Source organism: Equus caballus, chromosome 6 (assembly GCF_041296265.1).
Source record: "Equus caballus isolate H_3958 breed thoroughbred chromosome 6, TB-T2T, whole genome shotgun sequence".
In the NCBI taxonomy this organism is placed as follows: domain Eukaryota; kingdom Metazoa; phylum Chordata; class Mammalia; order Perissodactyla; family Equidae; genus Equus; species Equus caballus.
This window is the reverse complement of record NC_091689.1, coordinates 15,223,375-15,246,549: the sequence shown is the minus strand read 5'-3', so window position 1 is coordinate 15,246,549 and position 23,175 is coordinate 15,223,375. Positions and strand designations below refer to the sequence as shown.

Sequence of the window (23,175 nt, the reverse complement as noted above, 5' to 3'; positions counted from 1 at the left end):
CGCTATAATTTTTAAAAATAAGTTAAAATTTATTAAATGAAATAAAGTGCTTACCTGAACTATTAAAGTAGTATCGCTGTTCTGGATAAGCAACATTGGAGGAAAACATGCCTAAAGAGGAAGGAAACAAACATTTTAATTGTTGTCATCAGGCTCCCCCAGCCAGCTTTATTGAGGTATGCTTGACAAAAAAAAAAAAAATTGTATATATTTAGCTTACACGGTGTCATTTTTTAAAAGCTGTACAATGTGATGATTTCATATATGTATGCATTATGAAATGATTACCACAATCAAGTCCATTAACACACCCATCATCTCGCATAGGTACTACTTTCGTGTGTGTGAGAACTCAAGATCTACTCTCAGTAAATTTCAAGTATACAATACAGTATTATTAACTATAGTCATGATGCTGTACAATAGATCACCAGAATTTATTCATCTTATAACTGGAAGTTTGTATCCTTTGACCAATATCTCCCCATTTCCCTCTCCCCACAGCCCCTGGCAACCACTATTCTAGTCTCTGGTTTCATGAGTTAAACATTTTTAGATTCCACATATAAGTGAGATCATACATTATTTGTCTTTCTCTGTCTGGCTTATTTCATTTAGCATAATGTCCTCCAGGTTCATCCATTTTTGTCACAAATGGCAGGACTTCCTTCTTTCTATGGCTGAATAATAGTCCATTGTACTTGTGTACACCACATTTTCTTTATCCATTCATCTGCTGAGAGACACTTGGGTTGTTTCCATATCTTGGCTAATGTGAATAACGCTGTAATGAACATGGGAGTGCAGAAATCTCTTTGAGAAACTGACTTCACCTCCTTTGGATATATACTGAGAGGTGGAACTGTTGGATTACATGGTAGTTCTACTTTTAATTTCTTGAGGAACCTCCATGCTGTTTTCCATGACTATACCAATTTACATTCCCAACAACAGGGTACCAGGGTTCCCTTTTATCCACATCCTCACCAACACTTGTTATCTCTCATCTTTTTGACAACAGCCCTCCTAACACTTCCTGATTTCAAACTATATTACAAAGCTATAGTAATCAAAACAGTATGGTACTGGCATAAAAACAGACACACGGACCAATGGGACAGAATAACCATAAGGCTTTAACTTCTAATCCTTCCAATAATTAGGAGATTCTTTATAACAAAGCTCAAGGTCATTTCAAATGATTTCTAAACAATTGTTAAAATAAATTCCATTGGGCCAGCCCTGATGGCCTAGTGGTTAAAGTTCAGCATACTCTGCTTTGGTGGCCCGGATTCAGTTCCTGGGCACAGAACCACACCACTTGTCTGTCAGTGGCCATGCTGTTGTGGTGGTTCACATAAAAAAGAAAAAGAAAGGAGGAAGATTGACAACAGATGTTAGCTTAGGGCAAATATTCCTCAGCAAAAAAAACCAAATAAATGATTTTCCTCTTGTTTGAGTCTAGCTCTATAGGGAACAGAATGTGTGTGGGACACTTAAATCCTAATTTATACTCTCTGAAGCTTTTTTGGGGGGGGGGGGAAGGGGGGAGATTAGCCCTGAGCTAACTGCTGCCAATCCTCCTCTTTTTGCTGAGGAAGGCTGGCCCTGAGCTAACATCCGTGCCCACCTTCCTCAACTTTATTATATGTGGGATGCCTACCACAGCATGGCTTGCCAAGCAGTGCCATGTCTGCACCCAGGATCCGAACCAGTGAACCCTGGGCCACCAAAGCGGAATGTGCACACTTAACCGGTGCACGAAAGGGCTGGCCCTTCTCTGAAGCTCTTTAAAGCTCTCTTGCTTGATATAAGATACTTTGCCTCCTAAGGTACCAAGCTCGGGCTTTGATGTCTCTGTACAAGTAGAGATGCTCTGGCTATAGAAGCTGCTTCCAACAAGGGTGTTAGGAGAGCCACACTCCTTACCCTTCCTAAGGGACCTTCCCCTTTCTTGTCCCTAAAAAGGCAGTAGGGCAGTCAATTCAGCACTGCTGAAGGAAGGGAGAGAGGGAACAGTGACAGGGCACACCTTCAGTGTGATCCTCCTCTTCCAGGAGTTACCAGACAGTAGCCTTCACGTGCCTGGTTATTTTCCACAGGGTTCCTGTGTCACTGCAATTCTCAGATTATTCTAGATCCCTCTCTGGCTTCATGGGAAAAAAGGCAGAGAGATTTCAGGCTATTTGTAAATAGCACTGAATGTTTGTTTCAACTTTTAGTATGTAATTTTCTACTGTATTACTCTGAAGATAGAAGGATGTAAAAATAAGTCTCCATAAAAATAGGCAAGATTTTAAGAAGGAAAACTAAAGAGTTTAAATGTTCTAATTGTAGGGAAAATCCTCCTCAAAAACAAAATACTTGCCTAAATTTTGCAAGATGGCTGCAGAAAGCTTTACTCACCACTTAATCTTCAGACACACATAGAAAAATGAAACAAAACATTAAACTCCCGAGAAGCATTTCTTTTCCTTTATCAGTACTGAGCACATTTGGGCAACACAACTCATTACTAGATTTCCATAATTAAGTTATATCAAAAATATAATAAAACTGGACATTTTCAATAAATGAAGCTCCTGCTGCCTCCTCCACACACACACGCTGGAAACACAGTATTAAGCAAATGTAAGAAAACGGGAATCTGCTTAGATTCAACACGGTCTGTAAAAATCATCTGAAAGTGAACGCAACCTGCTCATAAAGGTGACAGTGCAGCGCCTGGAAAGCTTCCTGATATCATGAATATTATATGGTGCTCACGAATAGCAGTCAGTGGCACAAACTGCAAAAACAAATTATTTATGGTTCAAGAAAAGGCAAAATAGTCTCAGAAGATTTTCCATGAATAAAAGATGAAATATGGGAACTCATATGGTCTATAAAACAAGTGTTTGCAATATAAGGAGACCCTTATAAGTCAACACCAGTATAGCATTTTAAATTAAGAGGTCTAAAAAATTCATAGATTACTAAATAAAATAAAGTATTTTCATTGAGCATCAATTTGAAGGGGAAGAAAGCAAAAAAAGAAAGAAAAAATTATTAAAGCAGGAGCCAAGCTGCACGCCATAACAGACTCGGTTTGGCTATGCATGAATACGTCTTGCCCGCCAAGGACCTAGTGGTCATTCTGAATTCTTTAAAATACTGGCCTTGCACTTCAGTACAGATTTGTTTTTCTTTTTTAACTCTGCCTTGCATATATATTAATTCATGAAATATTATAGAAGAATGCATCATCTTAAACCCACTTTAGTTCTCTGCATTTTCAAGGAAATTGTGTTTTTCTGTGAGTAGCATTAATGCTAAGGGTGGTGTAAATATATACTACTATTTGTCCCCTAAAAAAGCCTCAGGTTTAAAATTTGGGTTTTCAGCCTCTTCTTTGGAGCAGTATGAAGAACTGGACCAGCTGTTTTACCTCTTGGTTTAAAAAGAGCCTGTTAGGGAATTCCTAAGCTGCACCACAGGGAAACTGGGGGTTGCTTCTGTTCCCATTAAAATTAAGATGAACTTCCAACTCATTGTCACGCCAAAGGCGTTTTGTTCTGTACCTGCACACGTTTCCATGATTTTCTTCAGAGGCCCGTGCGTGTACATTAGTCCAACAAGAATCCCGGCCAGATGCCCGGCGAAGGAAGTCCTAGGAGAGAAGGAGACCCTCTGTGAGTGTTTGTTCTGCTGCTGATTAGATACATTCTGTCTTCTCGTTAGCCCAGGGCACGTCAATTAGTCACAGTCTGCACGCTTTGTTCCACATCACGTCTTTTATGCCGAGCAGCATTTAACTCAGTCCAAAGAACATTTCCTACCTTAAAAAAAAAAGTACAATGAATAACCACCACCACATGTTTAAAATGCAATATCTCTTCTGGACCAAGAGAGGTGGACTGGCTCCTAGAGAGCAGCAGAAGCATTTTGTCAAGACAACCCATTATATTTCTTCCAGTTTTTCTCTGTAGCTCTTATCACAAAATATAAAGGAAATCAGTTTTCTCTGAATTAAATCTTGAGTTAACCAGCCATTGTGAGGGACAGATCTGTGCTCACAGCAGAGCAGATTGCTGCATTTTTATACACCACTGACAAGTGAAGCAGAGAGCAAGAGAAACTCAGCATAAAGACTGAGATGTCCCGCTAAAGTCATCTTCATATGTATCTTTCAGTTGCTCAGCAAAAAAGAAACAAAAATGTAAACCTCAAGCTTGAAAGATGACTTAGAACATTAAATTGGTTCCACTCTGCTTAAAATGGCATCTAAGATTGGCAATCACTTATAAATATAAACACAAGGCAAGCCCCAGATAAGTAAATGTTGAATGAGTAAAAGAATAAATGTAAGATAACCACCCAGCGGGTCTCCCAGCTCTTGCTTTCAATGCATCCCACACACTGCCATCAGTTATGCTCCTAAAACAGAGGGTCAGTCATGTCACTGTCATCCTGTGAAAGCCACTGACTCCTCTGTTTCCAGAACCTCTAGTGTGCAGTCAAAGTCTTCCAACACTTGGCCTTGCCCATCCCTTCCCTCAATCCTCATCGCCTGCTAAACCCATCCCTACACCCCACTTCCAGGCCCCTCAAGACTCACAGATGACCACAAGGCTAAGCTCAACAGCAGCTCTATCATAAAAACCATGCCCCAGTTGAAGAGTCACTCTTTACTTCCACTGCCTTTCCTCAGGGCTGTTGCTTCTGCCTTTATTATATCATGTATCCAGCCTGCTGGGCAGCAAAGGTTTACAAGTTTGCCTGTCTCTCTCTCTCTCTCTCACAAACTCCCTGAGGGCAGCAACGGTGTCTTATTCATCTGCTATGCACAATTAGAAGCTAAAAAAAAAAAACCAAACAGGGGCCTGGCCCCATGGCCGAATGGTTGAAGTTTTGCGTGCTCTGCTTTGGCAGCCTGGGTTTGCAGGTTCAGATCCCAGGCATGGACCTACTCCATTCACCAGCCATGCTGTGGTGGTGTCCCACATATAAAAAGTAGAAAAAGACTGGCACAGACGTTAGCTCAGGGCAAATCTTCCTCAAGCCAAAAAAAAAAAAAAAAAGAGGATGATTGGCAGCAGACGTTAGCTCAGGGCGAATCTTCCTCTGTAAAAATCCAAAAAAACCAAAAAGGCCAAGTATATGAATACACTTCATGGCTTAGGGATGCGACCCCTCACTCCAGAAGGGAGTCAACTGAAAGTTAACCAGGAGCTGGGTGTAAACTCCAAGAGCCCAGTGACTTTTGTGGTTTTCACATATATATTACACAGATCTAGAGCTGTGCATAGCCTAGGACGGACACTCAAATATGTGTTCAATGAATGATTCGAGCGGCCCAGGATAGTTTCATCAAGAGCACCAGGAGGCAAGTTAAAACCGCTACACATTCAACTTGGAGGGTGTGCTGAGCCCTGGCGGGGAGGAAGCTGAGGAGCTGACATTTAGTCACCCACTCGAGAGCCAGAGTCAAAACCAATACACTCACCTCCCACAGCAGCCACCGACAAGTGAAAGGCCTAGAATACCTCAGGCAAGACAGCTCCAAGTAATGCTCACTGTCTCAGAGCTGGTGAAAGACTTGTTGGCTCTCAGGAAAAGAAGACGCAATGGAACACTTCAGAGAAAAAGACGAGAAGAAGCCTACTGTAGACAGTGTGGTACTGCCGCTTGTTCCCATTAGCCAATTCAGTCACACTCCTGCCCAAACAAGCCCCTGCATACGTCCACACACACTGAAGATCTCACACACACACACACACACACACACACACACACAAAATCATTCCTTCAGGACAGTGATTATTTTCATCAAGTATATCTACCTCACGGTATGTGTAAACCGATAAAATACAGGATCAGACACTTGGTTTCCCATTTACAGGGAAAAACAGCATGTACTATGCTTTTCTTTAGCTTTTCCTTAAAAAAATATTTAATTTTGCTTATTTTATTCTATTTTTAGGCCAAGGAAAACTCTCCGACTAGTTCTAGGAATGGCTGAGAAAGTGGTAGTTTGAGGGATACAAAAAGAGGCCAGAATCAATTTTTTAAAAATAGTAACCTCAATTTAACTGAAAAGGATAAAATAACATCAATAGCTTTGAAACTTTTAAAACCAATCTTTATGGTGAATCATATAGATATAAAATAACATGGGAGAAAATTTCAATTTAAAACCCCAACCTTTTAATCAATCTTGAATCTCACAATTTAGAGTACAATACAGTTAAATAAATTCCTTATCTTTCTAAACGGGTTTGCAGAAGTCTGAGTTATAATCTAATTGTCCTAATGTAATTGCAAATAACTAGAGAAGGGAGGGTGGCAGACCAGAGACCGTATTGCATTATCCTCCGACATTCAGCATTTTCCACAAAAGTTCCATCTCAAAATTCTAGCTGTCCTTTTCATTTCATTTAAGATCTATAAAGGTGTTCCTTCTTTTGAATAAAAATAAGAAGAGATTATGATCTTATTCAGTTAAAACTGAGAATCTCTCAACGTTACACAAGAAAGGGTAGGATTCTACCAATGAAAAGGGAAACATACCCTCATTTTAAGAGGTATATTAACTGTGTCCATGCTGTTTGTAACCATTTGAAAAACCACCTCCCTTCGCCCTCTAAGAGATACCCTGTCCTGAGAGAGGAAATGGACCCACAGAGAGCAAATGGAAATGGAACTGGGGACTGTCTTCTCCCCAGCAGGACTGAGATTAGGGATTCTAATTAGGGATTAGGGGGTGCTCGGGAGCCACAAGGAGGCCTGGTCTTTGGGAGAAGAAGACCCATCTGAGTGCTCTAACCGGTGGCTGGGACTCACCTTCCAATGTAGCAGCTTTCAAAACAGACTGTGTGATTATGATCATAATTACACAGGCAAGCAGACATTTTGACATTGGCGGTACGTGAGGAAGCCCATGGCTTCACAGCAGCCCTCCTTCAAAGATGCACGCTCTACTCTGTTCTTAGTTACACATGGAGGCTGACATCCCAAATATCTGCTTCCAGGAACAGCTTCCTCTTGACCTGACTAGGTCTTAGGCTAGGACTAAGGATTTGGTTACGACCCTCCACCATTTTCCTAATTCAGAGTAATTCCTCGGACACAGGACAGCCATATTCAACTCTAAATCGATGACACATCTAGTGCTGTAAATGGCCTGACACTAGCACTCAATAAACACCTACTGAAAGAGTGAACAAGTGGAATTAAAATTACATATAAAATGCACATATCTAACATACATTACAACTGTATTATAAAAACACAAATTACACAGGGTCACCAGTTAATAGTTGTTTTAGTACCAAATTTCACTGGGAGAGAGAACGATTGAACACAGCCCCCCACACACAAGCACACTTGGACAATGTATTATGCAAAACATATGCTCAATTAACAAAACACCAGCACTAAACCTATTATTATACCCTAAAATTGGTCACTTAGAAGCTTTATTTCTTCTGATAGCTCAATAGCGACTCTCTTTAGAAAATTCTAACAGCTATAATCAAATACCAACTGTGATGGTGAGATACAGTCTCAGGGGCCAGATAGATCGCTGCTTTGCGTAGCCACACAGGTTGTGCACTGCACAGGCAAGAAGAAAAATAATTTGTCCAGGGTCTCAATAGTTCCCTAAAGTAACCAACAGATCTAACATTCAAATTCAGGTCACCGTATCTCAACTTCAGAACGAGTGAAGTATCGATGTAATTTTATTTTAATAGGGGACAATACCCTAATCCGGTAGTTCTTAAACTTGTTCAGGCTCTAAATCCATTTAAATGTCTGACGAAAGCCATGAATCGTGTCTGCGGAAAAACTACACATACACAAAATGTGTCACCTCTGATTTTCAGAAGTTCATGGGTGGCTTGAATTCCATCCATGGACTTCTCCTTAAAAACCTGTGCCTGACGTGAAAATAATCCATCATAAACCGAAGAATTTCAGACATCAACACCAAGTCTAAGCAGTTAAATACTCAATTGGCAAAACATTTTGTTTGCACTCAAATCCTAACACAGAGGCAGCCATTTACTTACACTACTGAAGTTAATTAACATGTCCAATTTCTGGGTTTGCCCTTGCTCTGTAATGGTGTGACCTACTTCTGGGTTCAACTTCCTTCTTGCTAAAGTCCAACTTTTAGTAATTCTTTCAGTTAAAGTCTGAAGGTAAAAAATTCTGCTAGTCTTTGTATGTCCAAAAAGGTCTTTATTTCAGCATCCTACTTCGATGATAGGTGTAGGATCTACCACTGCTGCTAAGAAATGTGCTGTCAACTGGACAGTCATTTTTCTGTAGGTAATCTGCCTTTTCTCTCAGCTTTTAAGATTTTCTCTTTCTTTTGGAATATACTGCCATTATACCACAATCATTCCAGTTGTGGATTTATTTTTTTTGTTTTTGAGGAAGATTAGCCCTGAGCTAACATCTGCCACCAATCGTCCTCTTTTTTGCTGAGGAAGACTGGCCCTGAGCTAACATCCATGCCCATCTTCCTCTACTTTATATGTGGGATGCCTGCCACAGCATGCCTTGACAAGCAGTGCGTAGGTCTGCAACCGGGAACCCCCAGCTGCCAAAGCAGAACAAGGGAACTTAACCCCTCATCACTGGGCTGGCTCCTGTAGATTTGTTTTCTTCATTCTCCTTGAGATTTGCTGGGCTTTTTCAATCTGTGGTCTTATGTCTTTCGACAATTCTGAAAAATCTTCGGCCACTATTTTTTTGTCCTGTGGAGCTCCAGATATGCAGCACTTGCATACTTCCTGACACACAATGGGGGCTCATCACTTGTTTATAGAAAAAAAACTAAAAAAAAAATTAAAAATGCAAAAAAAGAAAGTTAAAAATCAAATCAGTGTTGCTACAAATTACATATAAGGGATAGTGGTGGTGGAAAGGTAATTTTGGAGCAAAACTAAGATTAAGATATTATTGTGGATTATCTTCAATTATATCTCAATAAAGCTGGAAAACAAAAGATATTATTGTAGATATCAGTTATACAAACTATACGCAGATATTAACACCAACACTCAGTGTCCTTTCCTATCATGCCAGCATAAACTGATCCTCATTCCTTTAAGAGGCTATTTGTAAGGCCGAGCTAAGTGGTTCTGCATAATGTTCTTGCTCCCAAGTGCCACTGTTAAAGAATCAAAAACTGAAGCTATGATTGAAAGCTGTGACAAGCTATAAAGGTCCTCCTCTCTTAAATGGCAAATTCTCTCCACAGTTGAAGAGGCTGCCCTCTCAGGCATAGCTCAGAAAGTAGAAAATGTATTACTCTAAGATATAATCTCACGGTGTATGCAGAGCAAACGACCTCATTAAGGATGTAACTTGATGGAGACAGTGTCAGACAAGGAAAGAGAACAAGGTACGGTAAGAGGCAGTCAGCTAGAAGTGGCCTATTGTATTGTATGTTCCATAATTTCCTCCCGTAAAAGCAGTTAACACCAGGTAGGCATTGAACTGATCAGAAGTTCTGGGGTTTGGGGATCTTAATAAATGGTCCCAAATTGGCATTACAGCAACAAGATATGGCGAGAATTTTTCATGTTTTTGAACCTTAATGCCACTAGGAAAGATCTTGATAGGACTGCTTCTTCCCAAAATAAACTGTTCTTAAGTTGTCTGGTTTCTGTCCTTGATGCTTTTTTCAACCACTATACCCGCACGTGTCCTTGGCAATGGCAATTTGGGAGGGAAATTTGGTCACTGTGTTCTCTCTCTTTACCATTCCTCTCTGGTGCCCCTCTCCTGTCACCTTTGGCAGCAGAAGTGAAAACTAGCCACCTTCCAACATTATATCCCCCCAAAAGTAGCTCTATTGGCAATGCAACCCTTACTATTTAGGTCAGTTTATTAAACAATGCACCAACCTCAGATGGAAGGCTGGGAGCTGACCATTTACTTGAGTCCCAGCCAAACATTATCTGGGCAAAAACAGGGTACTGCAAAGAAAGGAGAAGCCTCTTCTACAGAAGAGCTTCGAAGATCATAGATGATGACTAGTAATTCCTTGGCTTTCAATTCCATGTCCTTCAGCCTGGCAGCAAGGTAATTCCACGAGCTGGTTCAAGGAGGTAACATTCATTCATTTATTCATCAAATATTTACTGACTGACTACTATGTAAACAAGACAAACACAGTCACTGCCTCACGGAGCTTACAATCCAGTGGGGGAAGCACACACATACACTAGTTGCAAATGGTGGTAAGTGTAAGAAAGCAAAGCTACTTTCTCCCTAGAGTGGTTTAGGATGGCTCCTTAAGTGGCATTAAAGTGACACGCACTGGATTTGGAGCCAGCATGCCCAGAGGTGAGGATGGGAGGGAAGAGCACACATGTATGAGCTGTGAGGCAGGGAAGAACTCGGTGTTTCAAAAATATCAAGATGTTTATTAGGTGGCTGGAACATAGCAAGCAAGGGGTAAGGACATGGGGTTTGGCATGAGACGAATTCAGAAAGACAGGGAAAAGTCAGATCCTAGAGGTCTCAGGTGCCATGGGAAGGAATCGGGTTGTTTTCTAAGTACATTGGGAAGCCACTGGAAAATTTTAAACAGGAGAATATTTAAGAGTGATCTATCTTGTCTGCTGGGAGAACAGACTCTAGAGAGGCAAGAATGCCCAGTGTAAGCAGAAGACCAGTAAGAAGGCTAAGGTTGTCCAGGTGAAAAATGATGGCAGCTTGAAAGAGGATGCTGGCAGTCCAGGTGGAGAGATGTAGATGGTCTGAGGTCTATTTTGGTGGTAGAGATAAAAGTATTGCTGATGGATTCAGTGTGGAAGTGAGGGAAAGGGAGAAATCTAGGCTTCTGGCTTGTGCAACGAGATGGACAATGGAACCATTTACTGAGATGGGGAAGATGGGTAAAACGTTAGTGTGAGGGAGAACTCAAGAGCTCAGTTTTGATGTGCGTACTTTGAGATGCCTGAAAGACAATTAAATAGAGAGATCTAGTAAAGTACTCAGGAGGTAGCTAGATACCACGGTGGAAATTGAGAGGAAGAAGGATTCAAAATATTGCTCCCATATTTCATTTTATTTGACTCCTAGAATATTCCTACACAATAAGACTATAATATCTTTATATATATAACATAACATATTATACACACACAAATATACATGCACGTACCTAAAAATAAGATTTAAAGGAAATACATAAAAAAGCCAGTAGCAGATAATATGGGGGGTAATATTCCCCTTTCTATTTTCCAAACTTCTTATAATATAGTGTTTTAGTAATTTCATTACTTTTCAAAAAATAAAAAGGGAACAGAAACTGAGCAAGTCTCTCCTTTAAAGAACAGTATTTCTCTCATCAATGTGATGGATAAATCCAAATATTTTTGTTATTGTTGGGGTAAATTGTTAAGAATGCTTCTCCCATTTGGCACATGAGAGTGGTTTTAATAGCACTCCAGATGAAAATCATAATCACTAGCTTTGTAGTCTTGCTAAGTTTGTTTAGAATCTGTGTTGTTATTCAAATCTCTTTCAAAACAAAATGAAAGGTTGTGCCAAATTAAATGAAAGCAACAGGTAAGTGAAATTACGCACACAATAAATGAACAACAGTCTCCCCACACACACTTAACTGGGGCACAGATGCTAGAGAGTCAGTGCAATTCTCTAAGGGAGGCCTGTGTTCTTTTCCTCATCAGACACTTCACGTAACTAGACACATCCTCAAGTTCCCTTTCCTATAGCTTCCATATTCACTGTTGAGTAGATTCCACTGGCCAAAAGTCTCTCCATCTGCTCGGCACCACCCTATGTCCACCCCAGCCCCTAGGATGAATCTAGGAAAGCGGTTAAGAGCACAGGGACTAGAGTTAGAGCCCCCAGGACTGCATCTCGGGTCTGACACCTTCCAAATCAATGTGAACCTTCACTGGGCCTTCCCAGTGCCATGGCCATAGCTCAGGCCTCTCCCTGGCTTAGTCAACCTTGCAAGCCTGATTCGAAGCCATAAGCCCCTTGGTAGCTCCCCAGTGTTTCCAGAATGAAATACAAGCAAGGCTTGTTAAATCCTTCATTCATCTGCCTGCCTCTTAGCCTTCTCTCTCTACTGCCAGCCCCCAGACCTACCCCATCCCAACCTTGAGCCATTTACAAAAGCCATGCTTCCACTGTTCCTGACTTAGAATGCACTATTCTCTTTGCCCTCCACTTCACCCAGCTGAGCCCTAGCAAAACAGCCTTCCTGATCACACTCGGCCAGTGCCTCCCCTTAGGACAGGGTAGAGGCTGCTCCTTGGCCCCTCAGTATCCTCCAAGTTCCTCTAGCATTCAGAAGTTTCCTTGTCCGCTGATTTGTCTGCCACCAGCGTGCTGCTTAGTCTAGTGGCTCTCAACTCTTTCACACCCAATAGCCCCCTTCTAACCCAAATATTTTATAATGCTCCCTCTATTTACTTGAAATGGAATTTACAAATAACACACCTACACACATACTTTTAAAAACACAGGCACATGTACACATAATCACAACTCAACATAACGTCCTAGCTGTAAAAACAAGAAAAAATAAAGAGAGTAACATAATAAAATAATATGAATGAATAAATGCTCAGGCACAACACTGCCAGAAGACATACGTGCACTTATGTACGGAATCCACATGAATGCAGGAACAACAACGCAGGCAGATACAGATGGGCTTTTTGTGACTCAAACACCACAGGCAGGCTCCATCGGTGACACAGTTTTATGTGAGAATAAATAAAGTTGACTTGAAGGAAAATACAATTTTCCCTTAAGTTACGTTTACAATTCAATTTACAGTTTTCCTGGAAAAGTCAGTGTATATTAAATCCACGCCAAAAAAAAAAATCTTGTTTTTATATGAAAAGTACAGTTAGGTTTTAGGCTCAGATAATCATAAACAACTTTTGCACCTGCATAAATGCCCTTTCAACAGATGTGGGGTTGTGTGCACAAGACCATTCTTGTCGTAGGGGACTGTCCTGTGTGGTGCATGGCAGCTAGTGCCTCTGGTCCCTCTGCACACCAAATGCCAGTAGCATCCTCACTAATCATTATAACTAAAAACAACTCTGTGAATTTCCAAAATCCTTCCTGGGGACCAAGCCACCAATCCCAATGGAAAACCACTGGCTTAGCGCACAGCAAATGCCTATTCAACGTTTGTTGAATTGATGACCTTTAATCATTAGGCCTCAAAAATATTTCTTTCCAATGTATTTCTCATGTGACCACACTATGCACAAATTCCACGGATTCCAAGTAAATCTATAGCATATTGAACTGATATGCAAGAAAACTTCCCACCACAACTGAAATGCACATGGGAAGTTAGAGCATTTGAAAGAGGCCATGATCACTTACACATTGCACTGTGGAAGAATAAATGCAACTTGGCACGTGAAAAATGCTCTGCCATCTGCTATCACTATAGACGAAAATATTTCTGGATACCACATGAACAATTATTTGCACATCACCTCCAGAAAGTAAATATAAAATGAAAGAGAAGTTGGATTGTTTATAGCCTGATTTTAACATGTGCTACTGTTATGAAGCAAATAGATGTTCCTGTGAACTCAGCCTTTTGGAGGTATTTTCAGAAGCAGTGTCATAACTGGAAATCCCATGGCCCTATGGTAGCTGGGCTCTCTAAGGTTGCAGGAAGAGATTGGCTTAGGAACCTCCACTAATGGGAGTTCATCAGAGGGATACACAAGGAAGAAAGGATGGCAGGAAATGGTCTCAACTGTGAGCTGTGGAAATGACTTCTACACTTCCTTGTACACACCATAACATGAATGAATAGGCTGCCCTTGCCAGCTGGTAGTCTTGAGCCACTGGTTGGTTCTCAACCCTGGCTGAATCTTTTAAAGAGGTTTTAGAAGTCACAGCTCCTTGGACTCTACTCTCAGAAATTCAGAAAAATTGCTCAAGAGTGGGACCCTGACATTGTTCTCATTTGTTGGGTTATTTTTTGGTTTCTTTGTTTTTAATTCTCCAGGTGATTTTAATGTATTGAGGTTGAGGACTGTTGATCTTAAGCCAAAGTTCAAATTCTAATGGTGAGATTTCAGCTGTCTTATTAGGCCAATAAGAAAAACATTCTGAGTGTAGGTAAGACTCTTCACCCTACAAATTACCCTATGGAAGGGACATGTGTTTCCCTTCTTGGTAAGTTGGTCTTAATATATTCTACTGTAATGCTGCAAGAGAGAACTATAGCTTTGAAAATTCATGTAAGGAAACATATGAACTTACTTCAAAAGATTGACAAGTTCTTTGGACTTATAAAAACCTGATAATTCAGCTAGCAGATCCACACATCCAAAAAAGTCATATACACATGGCCAAAGATGACAGGAAAAAGTTAAGGAAATCCCTGAATCCCTAGATCCAACACAAAGACAGGGAAACAAAACTGGATCATAAAGTTGGCCTATAATTTCAGAGAAAGCAAATTCTACTTGTGGTTAAATCTGGTCTGAATCAAAATCCTGACTATGAATGCCCCATCTACTATATGACTCAGAGATGTGGGTGTGCCGTTGACATCACATACTGCATAGTGCTTCTGTAGAAGCTTTATCAGTATGCCTGTAGGACATGGTTAATGTTCAACAAGAGCACAGAACTACCATTACACAGTTCTGAAAACTGCCCACTGGAAAGGAACCTGTCTATGCAATGCAACTTGATAGGTTGAACACCCACCTGTAGGCAAAAGTAACCCACATAGGCTCATCTCAGAATAATGTCAGAGTCAAAGAAACACAGTCCCACCTCCAATGGAGGCCAAAGGAGGGCAGATATTCACTCATCTCCCTTCCTGACAACTAGAGCACAGGCATGGCACCTATAGTTGGCCAATGAGATCCACCTGGTATCTAATCTTGGGACTCTCTGATGAGAATCCAATGAAGAGTGGCCAGTGGCAACAAGTGTCCATCTAGTTCTCACAGGTTTTGCCAGCCCAGTACTTCAGTATTCCCTACAATTCAAGAAGTTACCTGATATCCTTCCAATAAGTCCTTTTGTGGTTAAGTGTGCCAGAGTTGACTTCTACTGTTTTCAACCAAGAATCCTGACTGGTAAGGTACAGGCACATATATGAATGCCAAGAGGATTAGTGGCTCTATTTTCTCTAGAACTGTAACCCTTAGGATGATGCAAAACAGAAGCTGTTTGTTAACTCTGTCACCATGTGGAGAAACATTTCCTGAGAAAGTTGTGGTAGACAGATTCTATGATGAGCCATGATGATCCCTGATTCCTGGTATTCACGCCCATAATCCTTCTTCCTGAGCATGAGTGGGACCTATAGCTTGCTTCTAACCAACAGAATGTAGCATGCCACTTCCACGATTATGTTACATAAGATTTTAACTTCCACCTTGATAGCAGACACTTCCTTGCTGGCTTTGATGAAGGAAGCTGCCATATTGTGAGCTGCCCTAAGGAAAGATTCAAGTGGCAAGGAACTGAGAATGGCCTTTGGCTGAAGGCTGACCATGAAGCTCTTAGTCCAATAACCCACAAGGAAATGAGTTCTTTCAAAAACCACGTAAGCTTGGAAGCAGATCCTTTCCCAGTCAAGCCTTCAGATGAGACTTCAGTGCTCACTGACACCTTTGCTGCAGTCTTGCAAGAAAGCATGAAGCCATAGACAAGCCATGCCCAGTCTTCTGACCCACAAATACCATAATAGATTTGTGTTATTTTAAACCAATATGTTTGATACAATTTGTTACACCACAATAGATAACTAATACAGAAGCTAACACAGAAAAAAAAAAAATAGAGCCAGGGGACAGAGACAGAATTCTGATGACATTCCTTGAACCCCTGAATCCTACCACATCTGAAGTCTCCAAAACTCTGAAATGCACCACTGGAAATTTTAACTATGTAAGCCAATAGAGGTTCTTTTCTTTGATCAAGTTAGTTTGAGCTGGGTTTCTTTAAATTGTAAGCAAAAGAATCTCAACCAAAGAATGCAAAGATGACAGAGGCAATGTAGAACCAACTGATCTTAAAGTCTCAAAGAAAATTCTGCTATACGCTATTTCAGTTCCAGGGTGGGTGAAGACTCCAGGTGGAATGGAGGACCTGAGGATGCTAACAAGAATGAAAAAGAACGTCACCACACTGAAGAAATATTAACCCAGATGGTCAAGTCACTAAATTCCAAGAACCTACATCCTTGTATTAGATACAGCTCCAATCTTCATGTGTGGGAGATGATAAAAATAATATTCCAAGAATTTAAAGAGAAAATATATATAAAAGTGTTCCTTACAATGCTTGGCACATTGTAGGTGTTAAACAAAATGTAAGTCAAAATTCAGACATCTCACTTCTTTTTAACTGAGACACACTATTTTTAAGTTTTCATTTAGTATCTCTCCTAAGAATCTCTTTGAAATCCACAGATACTTTATTCAGTACGTTGTTAGCAAATATTTCCAAGGGGATTGCAGGACTTCTGTAGTTCTGAGAGACTTTGATATGCCCTGACTGGCATGATCTTCATCAGTCATTCCTCTTGTACCCACAGAAGACAACTCAGGGGCACTGAAGTGGTGGTAGCTCTTCTAACAACCCAGACACTGATTTTGGGACTTTCCCAACAAACCCATAAGACAGACATTATTATGGGTCCCATTTTACAATTAGGAAACTAAGACTTAGAGAAGTAAAACCAAGGTTCAGAGTTATAAAGCAGAAGAGAGCTGGAAGAAAGCAGGGATGGCACTCAATAACTGTGTGTTGAAAGGAGAATTTAGTAATGACCCTGTCCCCGGTACTCCCTGACTGATGGATACACCTTCTGCCTGCCTTTGCTCAGCCTCCGGGAATCTGGGAAAGTCTAAGTAGGATGTACAATCTGCAATGAGGAACACGAGAACAAGACTCCGAAAGTATGACTAGGAGCCATATAATTGTTCATCTAATACAAGGCTAGCAACATAATGGATCACCTTTGGACCCACAAAACACTTCCAAAAAATGAAAATCTACTCTGATTTCTAATTTGCATTCCTCAACAAACTTCTTCAAAACACATGTGCCTTCTTTAAATCTACTAAAAGATTTCCCAAGTGATTTTAATCTCATTTACTATTTTCTCACATCTTTTGCTGCCCGTTTCCCATTCAAGCTTATTTTTACTGTTGATGCTGCACTGAATCTTAAGAAAACTCAACTAAAACTAACATGCAAAAATCTATGAAATCTAGATCAAAATGGGACCTCATGCCGTAACTAAAGATGAAGGCCTCTGGGGAGGATCTTAGAATAATATAGAGCACATGAAGAACTCCTTTCTTTTGAGTTGGGCAGTCCACCTCCACCCAGATGGGAAATCACAGCTCTGATGAGTCTTTTCAGATTAAACACGCAGCAGATCAAGTCCCGCAGCATCTGAAATACCACTACAAACAATGCGTGTTAAACAGTGTATAATCAGTACGCTCAAGACACTTGATGGCAATCACACGCAGTGTACTCAGGAAGACACTGGAGTGGAATTTATGAATTTTAAATGAACGTCTACTATCTCTTAGAGCAAATCTTTAAAGTTACTGCAACAACGCAAAAAGCTTTAAACCTAATGTTCCAAGACAGGTGTTTCCAACCCTCCTGTGTCTGTCTAACTACGTCCCTCTCCAATCACTGTGGCTGTGGCTTCAGCCATTTCCCAATCCCTATAAATACACCTTAAATCTTTTGCCATGAAGATCATTTAATTCCTAACTCTGCAATTGTCAGATTAGAGATCTGACAACTCTAGAACATGACTAATACCACTATTATAGTGTAAAACATCTGATTGAGGAAAACAAAACTAAATAATGGTCATAATAATGAGGATGAGGAAGAAAATTTTTCTGCCTTCAGAAAAGCCACAATTCTTTATTGGCAAGAGGAAGAACGGTGCACAGTACTGTGTGTTCCATTCAGCTTTTTCACATAAACGAGGTTTCCTTTGTCACTCCTTAAAAAAAAAAGAAACTGGGGACAGGAAGATCAGGGGAAAAATGAGAGTCACGAAAATGAGTCAATGAGAAATGTGGCTGAGGCTCGTAATAATCCATGATTCTTACTTTTTCATTCCCCGTTACACTCGAGTTAGGGAAGGGACTTTTAATATTCTGCAATGCTGCTCACCAACTCACTGGCTGGATGGGTAAGCTCTGAGGACTCTATACTTATTCTAAGTGGCCTATCTTCCATGTCTACTCTATCCTCATTTTTCATTCGGCAGCACAGAGGAGGGAAGAAAAGAGAAAGCGGCTACCATGAGTCACCACCAAGTTAGATAAACCAGACAAGGCTCCCTATTAGAAACCTATTTCACCATAAGTACACATGTAGTATCTGAAATGACTTTAAGGTGATTCTCTAATAGGAAAATGCAAGCAAACAAACAAACAATATGTTAGTAACAGTGAATTTCCATCAACATTACATTGGTTATCAGTAAAAAGATGGATCAGATAGTGTTCATTTTTAATTCATAGGCTCTACTTATATATTCAGTACAAAAGAGCATTGCAAGTTTATAAAGTCATTTTTCTGCCGCCTGCATAGTACTGAATTATTTAAAACTCATTTGAAAAACACACACACACCTGACAGTTTTTAAAATACTGTTTGACAACAGCATTTTCAACATCTATAAAAATACGTGCTAGAAAAGCAGATTCTGTACACACTGTCTTTCATTAGCAAGTCCTAAAGTATTTTTACCCACTGGTGCATCACACTTCACAAAATCACTTGAGAAAAATAGGAGGAAATATGACCCTTTGTTCAGAGTTCAAATTACTTGGTATATATCATACGGTGAATTTACACTACCCTCAAAGTAAAATTAACTGGTTCATCAAAACCTGGACAATGTCAGGTACCCTGCGAGATCCTCCCTCAAAAGTTACAGGATTACAGGGGCCAGCCTGGTGGAATAGTGGTTAAATTCACAAGCTCCCCTTCAGTGGCCTGGAGTTCACGGGTTTGGCTCCAGGTGTGGACCTACACACATCACTCATCAAGCCATGCTGTGGTGGTGTCCCACATACAGAAAATAGAGGAAGACTGGCATGGATGTTGGCTAGAGACAATCTTCCTTAGGCAAAAAGAGGAAGATTAGCAACAGATGTGAGCTCAGGGCCAATCTTCCTCACCAAAAAAAAAAAAAAAAAAAAAAACTTACAGGATTAGAAATCCTCGATAAACTGACACTATAATTGAGTGTTCTCTAGGTAAGAACTCATCAAATAAACTCTACAACTTTTGATGCAATAGTGATGCAGCAGTTGGAATACATCAGAGAAACTGAAAAGACTTTTTAAAAATTATATATTAAATATTGTTTGGATCATGAAATCTCCATAATGTTTAAAAAAGAAAATTTGGTTTTAATAATATTAGTCCAAAGCTTGAATAAAAACAAAAATGGTGATCTCTTAAAACAGAAAAAGGTACCCCCCGCCCCCCCAAAATTCACATCCTCCTAGAAGTTGATCTAAGTTCCTCCATATCTATGTTCACATCCTTTTCCACACCTACTGTTTCAAGTTTTCCTTCTAATTTTCTTAATTATACCTGCCACAGGCTTGGCTACTTGATTTATCTTTTCAAAGATGTGGCTCTTCAGTGATCAATTCTATCACTTTTTTCCTTTTTAGTTTATTAAATTTTGCTTTTATCAGTATCAATTCCATCTTCCTCCAATCTTATACTTATTCGTTCCTTTTCTAGCTTTTCAAATTGACGGCTTAAGTTATTCACTCTTTAAACTTGCTATATTACAAAAAGCATTTAAGAGTTTGCCATAGCCCACAGGTTTTGATATGAGGTGTTCTCACTGTTCATTTCTAAAGTCTTTTTTTTTAAATTTCCTCTTAATCAGGGAGTGATTTAAATTTCCAAGTGATTATGATTATTGGGATTGTGTTTTCCTTTGGCTGATATTTAGTTTTTTAAGTCTTTATTATTCCCTTGTGATCAGAGAACGTGGCCTGTAAAATCTCTGTATTTTTAGCCTCGTCCATAGCCCCTGTCTATCTCGTGGAGGGATGTGTGGTCTCTGTGCGGGATCAGGCAGGGCCCTCGGGGGCCACACACTGCACGGCACTGAGGGGCATTGCCACCTTTCTAGCCCAATCGTTTAGACACCTTTTCAAGTCTTCTGAGTGCTCAGTTTTCCCTTTTCTCCTTTGAACCCCAGACTTTGCCTTCTGGTTCTCTACTCAGATTTTGGGTCTGACTAGGCATCTGGTCAATAACTCAGCTATTTACACTTGCATTTTATATTTGGTTGGGTCAGCCACCCCAAACTCCAGCTTTATTCAACAAACACACATTTACTGAGCAACTATGACATGCCACCCATTGTTTCAGACACTGAGGACAGACAGCTGATATCCCTGCCCTCCCAGAACTTGGAAGAGACAAGTTACAATTTGTGATATGAAAATATGCAACTATACATTTATATTTTAATAACTTCTCTAATGTATATAACACATGCTCACTATAGAGAATTTGGCAAAAAAAAAAAAAAAAAAAAAAAGATGAAGAAGAAAAAAGATCGGGGCCAGCCTGGTGGTATAGTGGCTGGGTTTGCATGCTCTCCTTCGTTGGCCTGGGTATCACAGGTTCGGATCCTGGGAGTACCTATACATTGTTCATCAGACCACACTGTGGCAGCATTCCACACGCAAGGTAGAGGAAGGTTGGCACAGGTGTTAGCTCTGTGACAATCTTCCTCAGGCGAAAAGAGGCGGATTGGCAACAGAAGTTAGCTCAAGGCCTATCTTCGTCACCAAAAAGAAAAAAACAAGGAAATAATTCCATAACCTTACCGTTAACCAAGAATACTATTTTTATGTGCTTCTCTCTAGACCTTTTTGTGACTATTGTTAAAAAAATTGAAATCACATTATTTATAATACTTTGTATTCTACTTTCTACCCTTAGCTTAAGGATTTTCCAATTCCATTAACATAATCTCTGAAAATACTATTTTAATATCTGTATAATTTTCTATTACATCATGATTTACTAAATCATGCAATTATCAACTACATCCACTTAAGTGGTTTCCAACTTTCCAACACTTCATGACAGCAAATATACTTATGTCAATCGTTTTCTGTATTTCTGGTTATTTATAATTTGGGCAGGTTCTTGGAAAGGTACTTATTAAATTAAAGGGTATAAATTTTTACAGCTCTTGATCCATACGATCAAGTTACTTTTAAGAAAGTTTGTACCCATGTACAGTTCCATTAGAAGTTCATGTAAACTCCTATCTCAACAGTGATAATTTTTTAATCATGTTAGTGTAATGAGTAAAACAGCTTATTATTTTAATTTTCCTTTGTTTGGTTAACAATGAATTCTCATGTTATACACTTATTAGCCACTGATTTTCTTTTTGTAAATTGTCTATTCATAAGACTTTTCCAATTTGCCTGTATTTTTCTTGCAGTTAGTATTATTCATCACAAAGAACTGACCCTCTTTTTCCTAATTTATTCCTTTTTTGCCTTTTGTTTTGATTTATAATGTATTTGGATCTGGAAAAAAGAAGTGTTGCTTTTGCCTTCATTTGAGATAGTGTTCATTGTTTTTACGCTTAGAAATTTCCTCCCAACTCAAGCACTAAAAAACTTCCATCACATATTCTTAGATATTTTTCAGATGTTTCTTAAATCTTCTAAGCATAATCTATACGAAATTTTTTTTGGATTATAGTGAGGTAAAGCTCTACCTTTAGTTTCTTCCAAGTAGTTAAAAAATTCTTCAAGTACTATTTGCTAAATAATCCTTATTTTCCCCACTGATTTTTGATGTTACCTTTATTATGTTTGTGGCCTATTTTGTCCTAAGATGTAGAAAAAAAAAGTGTGTCTGAGAATCAAGGAACTATGGTGATATAAATAATAGAAGAGACATATACTGCTAGAAATAAAACTTGTTATTTATTTGACCTGTGTGTTATAAATGACTACAAAATTAAAACGCTCTTCTCTTGAATTCAGAGGGGAACAATGTCCAGTTAAAGAGAGATAAATTAGAATCAAATTATTTTCTCTCTCATATACGCTAATGAGAAGCCAACTTTAAATGGAAGGAACATTCACACAGGCTGCAGCCTGTTCTCAGCTGGTTATCACAGAATAATTGATGTACTAATGATTTCAGTTCAGAGCACCGACTGTCTTCATTTTGCATAATTTGAACCAAACCTGAATGTAAATGGCAAACAGTCCTCTTGCCTATTTAACTCCCATGACTTTTAACTAAAAATCACTTAATATTGCAGAAGAGGAAGAGGAAAATTAGCAAATATAAAAAACTTTCTATTTAAAAACATTCCTCCTTATATTGAAATGGGAAGAATTAAGCAAATACATCAGAAATCTCCAGAGATGTGATTTATCATCTTATTAGTTGAGAGTGAATATTTAATTATATAACATTTATCCAATAGTGTCTCCTGAAAAAAAAATTCCAAGCAGGCCAAAGTCTATATTCTAAATACTCTAAAGGGAAATAAATGTGCTGCACAGGGTTCATTATTGTTTTAATGAAAAAATATTAGTAAAAAAAAAAAAATCACATCAAAATAATTGCTACATTTGGTAATTAAGTTTTCAGATTACAAAAAACACCCTTTTTCTATAAAACACTTTACACAGGTCTCTTCAGTTTAATAAGATGCATTTATTGGTATCACCTTTTAACCTAGGACATACTACTTTTCTTCAACTTTTAAACAACTTTATCTTTTTAAAATAGCTTCCAGTCACCCTTACCTGAGACATGCATACAGTAAACCCAAGTCTTGCACCTGTCATCAAATCACCAGAATTGATCATTAACAAGTCTAGTTAGTTAAGTACAGATTGGGTAGGTGCTATTATCCACACACCCAAAATTACATCACAGCAGGATGGCCAATTAGTTTCAACCTGGGTAGTGAACCTTATTCCAAACAACTCTGTGTTCAACTGGAAAAACAGCTGCTTCCTTATTTCTACCTACTGCTCTTCCCTGTTATTCTGAGCCAGCCAATAGCGTAACATAGGACCCAAACAAACGTCTGACTAATTTACAGACAGCAGGCATCCTCCATGCTGGTGCGCT

The 23,175-nt window shown here is 39.4% G+C and overlaps 1 protein-coding gene across 15 annotated transcripts in view; it reads right to left on the bottom strand.

Moving 5' to 3' along the window:
• The window catches only part of RHBDD1 (rhomboid domain containing 1), a 150,995-nt gene that overhangs the window by 59,296 nt on the left and 68,524 nt on the right, over positions 1–23,175 (bottom strand). For all 15 annotated transcript variants that reach the window (XR_011439527.1, XR_011439525.1, XR_011439526.1 and 12 more), the window contains 2 exons: positions 3,561–3,649; positions 55–111 (listed from right to left, as the gene is read on the bottom strand). Coding sequence is in view for 12 of the 15 variants with exons in the window: in XM_070269409.1 (XP_070125510.1) it covers positions 55–111; positions 3,561–3,649 (146 nt within the window). In the remaining 3 variants the exon portion in view is untranslated. The remainder of the gene's footprint in view (positions 1–54; positions 112–3,560; positions 3,650–23,175) is intronic.